Raw genomic sequence first — 6000 nt, forward strand, 5'->3', positions numbered from 1 at the left:
GTATAATTTCCCGTATGTGAGTGGTCTCTACTTCCTCTACCGGGGCTTTTATGATGTTGGTAGTTCTCAGCAAAGAATGACAGAAATGACAAATGACTTGGTCTTTGATCCCCTGATTCTAAAGCAGTGGACGGCAGTATGCCATTAAGTAAACAGTTTAAAAGATAAGGAATGTTCGTAAAACCCGCAAAACAAGACGGCGCGGGTCTCAGTCGCACGATAGATGCCAAATTAAACATGTAACACGAAAGATCTCTATATAGGGGTGAAGTCGTAACGTCGCTTTGCTATCATGTAGCAAAATTTCTCGATCTCAACAAACCATGGTCCTGCAAATATGGCAAAAAAAAAAAACATGTATGACTTTCCTATGGATGATTGCACTCAAGACTAAACGAACAGCTAATACTTCTCTTCGGTCGCTCGGGCCGTCTCTTTCATGAAAGGTTGATGAGATCTAGAAATTTTGCTACCATGGTAACGTGACGCCACACTTCTCCTCTCAAAAAGTTTACATTGCATTTGTATCGTAATACTTATTCGTAATATCCAACCGAGAAAACGGTACATATTGTACTAATTTTGAGAAGATGGGAATTGTAAAAAAAAAAACTTTTTTCATTTGCTCTTTCTAACTGGAGTTCGGTTATTTTCGAGTAAAATGTCAAAAATTTAATGTCCTTCAATTTTCCTCTTCTTTACTCCCTATCTCTTCTTTTCTTTGTTTGAGTTTGTCTCATTTGACTGGATTAAATCGTTGCCGATGGCTAGTTTCAAAGTCAGGACGTCATACCTCTTCAAGATCACTCCGTATTACTGATGGGGAACGCGTACAGAACATCGTCATGTTTTTTCAGCAGTTACTTTATTTTGACGGTCTATTGAAATATTATCAATTATACACTAAAGCATAATTTGCTTGTAGAAAGTTCAGACGTAATCCCATGACTGTTGGTTGGAAAATTCACAGGCGGGGATTTGGAGAGGCTTTGTCCCAATAATCGAACTTCTTTGGTCTTCTTTCTTCTTTACTATGTATGTGTTTCTTTCCAAGAAGACTTCAATTTTTTGAGGGTGGGAAAGGGTATTTTCGTGAACCGTGAATTGCTTGTTTTATTCCCCGTGAATTGTGAAATCACCTTTCTACTCCTCGTGAAACGTGATTTTGGTAATAGCCGTGAGCCACGATCATCTGTGAAACGACAATCGGGTGTTTAATTCACCGTGAACTGTGAATTTCTTTCATGTTGTTTTAAATTTTTGGAGAGAAATGATAACCTCAACTGTTCGATTGAAGCATACCAGCTCTCTGAATACGATGACAACTCCTTTGATGACAATGATTCTGTATTAGAAGAAGCTGGTGCCGAGCCTCAACTTCTAAACAAAGAACTCGGTTTCCTTTTCACAGCACCAAGAACAAGAAACGGAAGAATGATGAGGACATCGAACAAGGAAGTTCTTTGGTTGTAGTTCTTAACCGAAGTAAGAAAGACTGATCGTATAAAAACGTTTTAAAACATGAAATGCCGAATTTATTGTCCGTGAAATGTGAAATGGCCACTGTTATGTTTCATGAAACGTGATCAATACACCACCCCCTTTACCACCCTTTTTTTCTTCCTTTGTCCGCAAAGTATTTCTGGGTAGATATTTGAACACATCGCCCATTGTTTCCCTGTTTCGGTTCCATTTTCTTTCTTTTTCTTTGGTAAACTAAAGCTTAGCACAGCTGTATTTGCTTAAAAGTGAAAGAAATGGATAGTCGGCCAGCTAAACTCCAATTTAAAAGCTAAGCTGTCATTTTACATGAAGATGTTTATTTTAAGTGATATGTTCATTAACAACGCAGCTGTAAATGAAGATCGAAGAATAATTTTCTTTTATATACTTTTTTCCAAACATCAGTAATATGAAATACACATAAATATCATTCAAGAAACAATAGCGTTTTTCGTAATCATACAACTTAGATAGAGCCATCCGTTTCAAAGTAGAAATGCAAATGCTACCTTATAAACTCAATCCCTTAAGCAAATAAACTACGAGAAATTTCTCATTAGAGATTCAAGAAAATCTGGGTAGGCTTGAGATTAACAATTGGGATAGTAAATACAGAGATGAGTTTTTGAATATTGGAAATAGATTGAGCATTAGTCTATTTCAAAAGCTTCGCATCGAATAGACTCAGGTAACGGCGGTGTATCCCAGTACAGGTCTAAAGCCGAAAATTCATATTTTTCATCAAAGAATACATCAATTGTCCAAGCGGGCTTCTTTGGATTTGTCTTGTTGACAATCACTTCCACGTTTTCTCTCGTTTGGACAGAGCGGTTGAGTTGATGTCGGGAGATGTAACAGGAAACCAGCGATGAATTTAAGTGAAAACGAAACCAGCCTTGGAGGTTCGTCCACGTTATGTGACAACTTTACAAGTCTCATATCCATGGCTTCTATACAGTTCTTGTCATTTTTGTCTAATCTCGTGGCGGCCATAGCAATTTGGAAGCTCCCAGGTCTGGAAGAAAACAAATATCACCTCGTCGTTCGGACTCTGGTCATCAGTGATCTTTTGATTCCTCTTTCAACCTTACCTCTCTCCATTGTCTCCTATGCAAATTGCGCTTGGATTGGTGGTACAATTCTATGTTCTGTTACTGCGTTCATCTCAACCACATTCTTAAGCTGGTCATTTTTCATCGTCTTTATAATGTGCTTTCTGCGTTTTCTCGCCGTCACAAGACCGCTATTCTATAGAAACCAAATCACATGTGCAAGAGTGCAGAAAGCCCTGGTTTTAGCCCTCTTTTGGCCCTGCATTCATTTGGTCCTGCCTGTTTCGGGTTTTGGTCAGTTTAAGTTATACAAGACGGGATTCCAATGCGCGCTCGATCTTACGCCCAAAGAATCCAGAGGTAAGATTCTGTTATATGCTACTGTGGTCGAAGGAGGCTTGGTCATTGTTGCTTTGCTGTACTTTTGTGGAACAATTCTCTGCTTTCTGAACCGGAAGCGCAGAATCAGCAGTTTGCTATCCGAACAGCAACAACGCGGCGCGGGCGTTAACAGGGTAAACAAACAACATGGTGGTTTTGCTCGCATTACGTTCTTTATTGTTGGGCTGTTTTGTGCCTGCTACGTTCCCTTTCTGGTAAGTGTTATATATCATGTATCGTAATTTCTGTAAGGCACCCTTTTACTGAAGGCCTCCCTTTGAATATGCTTCTCCTTTGAAGAGAAATAAAGTTATCAAGCACGCCCCTTCCGTCGTTGCCACCTATACTTTCACTGACAATCAACCTAATCAGTAAACAAGACCGTATTAAGCAATACAGAGTGGATTAGGAACAATCCTAGTCAAATTTTTGTGAGGAAGTTCAAGTGACAATTTTGTACTGATAATAGCTATAATTAAGTCCAACTCGTTCCATTTGCTTGATCTCTCTGTTTTTCAGTCTTACCGAGTGTTCATTCTGATCTGTGGCCCTTCTTCATACAACGAAATTTCTTATTTTTACACGGAGCTCTTGGCCCATATTAACCCACTTCTAAATCCGCTGGTCTATGTACTGTGTAGCAAGCAATATCGGGTTTCCGTGAAGGAACTCTTTACAAAATGTTCCTGTACAGGTCGATGCGGCTTTTGCGGTCACACATTTTACTTAAAAGGTAAGTGGAAAAGGGATAACTGGAAAAAACCAAAAAACCAGCCTCATAACTGTTGCATCGCTCAAATATTAGTCTGGTTTTCCCAAGTAACTTGAGTAGGACTTCAATAGCCTGTGTACAGACGTCCCCCCTCCCTCAGAAAAAACTCTTCTCCCGATTTTTTTCTGAGGGAGTAGGGACGTCTGTACACAGGCTAGAGTTTCAAGTGGGAGTGTTATTGTTATTGGCAACGAAGTTGGTGCGCATGCAGCTGCACTGTCCAAAAAGATCGCAGCACCGAGATCGAGAATCATCCGAGCTATCAATCAAAAGCTGACACGTTCACTGAAAAGGTCATTGAGTATGGGAGGGGTCAAACAGTGGAAATTGTTCAAGAGGCGTTCGAGTTACAAAGCACTGTAACATATTCTTTTGCAATCAAAATTTAACATGAAACGCATGTAAGTACAAGCCCATAATCTGCGCAAGATGTTTCGGTAGCTGACAGAATGACACGCAGTGTGGAGAAGAGGGAGCAGGTATCATAAACCCTAAGAATCATCTGTAAGAGTCCCTGTATCCGACCAGTGTACAAGCTCTCACGTTACCCCTCCCCCCTTCATCCCTAGTCGAGAGATAGAGGGAGAGCTATTTCGCAGCCCTAGTGTGCCTACCTTTCCGCTGGTATTAGAATAAAGCAGAGAGAAGTTATAATGAAAATAATAAAATAACACAAAAATCGAATGGCCATCTACGACAGCAAATCATTTAACTAAGTCATCTCTTTTTACTTTTTTTACTCCCCTTTATTTGGTCCGAAAAATTAACTAATCTGATTTTTTCAACTTACAGAAGCTTTCAAATACGTTTGTATAACCTACGTCCGTTGAAATAAAATTAAAACCATTTCTATTCCAAATCAGTATTTAAGAGCTGCAGGACCACAGCGACAAACTTTTAAGAGGCACAGGGTCTTTAGTAGACCTGGATCGGTATAAATAGAAACTTTTCCAAACCTATTAACTCTTATGATCTTGAACTTTATTTTTTAGATGACTACGGACGAAGTATTGAGTTACGGAAGATGTCTGCGTTTTCGACGAGAACCCAGAGTATATTTTTGGAGTAGAGAAAAGGCTGGTGCTTCACCTGTCCACGTCTTCTCAACGTTCACCCTGTCCCGGGCATCCTGCAACCAAAAGTTTTCAAACAGAGCTCAGTAAAGTACTGTTAGATTTTATGGAGACCCAAAGAGGTCTTAAACAATTAAAATACAGAGGGATCGGATTGATTGCAATCAACAGAAGTTACCGAGAACTCTGAGCTTTCGATCAGAAAAAAACTTTTTCGTAATTGATTGTCTGCAACCAAGGTCTGCCTCGTCGGCAGAGGTCTCTTTCTCTGGCGCGTTTCGTGCCGGCTCCTCTTTACAAAGAAGCGGCCGAGGAGAAAGCTTTCGAGTCTTTGTGAAACTTTGTCGCGTTTTCTAGCATTTAACGCAAGTGTGTTTGAATTTGAATATGCCCAGCGTCTCGTTTTTCTATGAATTGTACCCATCATTTTAAAAGAGTTCGAATCTAGACGGGGCAATAAAAATTTGACATCTAAGAGCCGTCTGCTGTTAGCAACGACATACAAATTCGTCATGTTTTTTTTTCAAGTCTGTTTAGTAAGCCTGGGAGCGCAAAATAGATGTACTTAACGATCAAAAGAGGCTAGCTGCCAGCGGAGCCTTCTCTGTATCTGAAAACGCAATAATCAGTAAGGCCATGCAACAGGCCATGGTGCAATGGCCAGGTTTTACCCTCGCCATACCAAAGACGAGAGCTAAGAAGATTATTTTAAAGTAATAATAATAATAATAATGATAATAAACTACTGTTCAAAAGGTAAAATAAAAGCATATTTTAGACTAGTACAGAGGTTGCAATGTTAAAAAAGCTTTTTGTTTTTGGTTTCCTCACCCACGAAACATGTTCAGCATAAGACCGCGCTTACTTTTGAAGTATTTGTAATGCAAAAGCAATGATGTTTATTTTGTTCACCCCTTCGACTCCCAATTATTTCACACAAATTATGACGTTTCCGCGCATTTTGTTCATGAGCCAAATTTGCCGGACTCCTCAACATGAATAAAACAGTTGCTCTTTTCTTGCACTATCCCGTTATTTCTTCTAAAAAGAAAATAAATTTAACTTGTAAAGGTCCTCGATAAACCATTTGCAATTGACCTTAATTCAACAAAACTGATCCCGCGCATTAATTATGAGTCACCAATATGGCTGGTACTTAGTTGATACTCTGACAACGGCCGAAAACACTGAATTGAATGGGAAAAATGAACGAAGAAAG

At 39.5% G+C, this 6000-nt stretch overlaps 1 protein-coding gene across 1 annotated transcript; it reads left to right on the forward strand.

Moving 5' to 3' along the window:
• Positions 1-2136: 2136 nt before the first annotated feature.
• Positions 2137-5499, forward strand: LOC140927029 (histamine H2 receptor-like). Its single transcript, XM_073376693.1, has 3 exons — positions 2137-3151; positions 3456-3669; positions 4701-5499. The coding sequence occupies exons 1-3, from the start codon at positions 2372-2374 to the stop codon at positions 4775-4777; spliced, it is 1071 nt and encodes a 356-aa protein (XP_073232794.1). The 5' UTR covers positions 2137-2371; the 3' UTR covers positions 4778-5499.
• Positions 5500-6000: the final 501 nt, after the last annotated feature.

Source organism: Porites lutea, chromosome 2, assembly GCF_958299795.1.
Source record: "Porites lutea chromosome 2, jaPorLute2.1, whole genome shotgun sequence".
Taxonomy (NCBI): Eukaryota; Metazoa; Cnidaria; class Anthozoa; order Scleractinia; family Poritidae; genus Porites; species Porites lutea.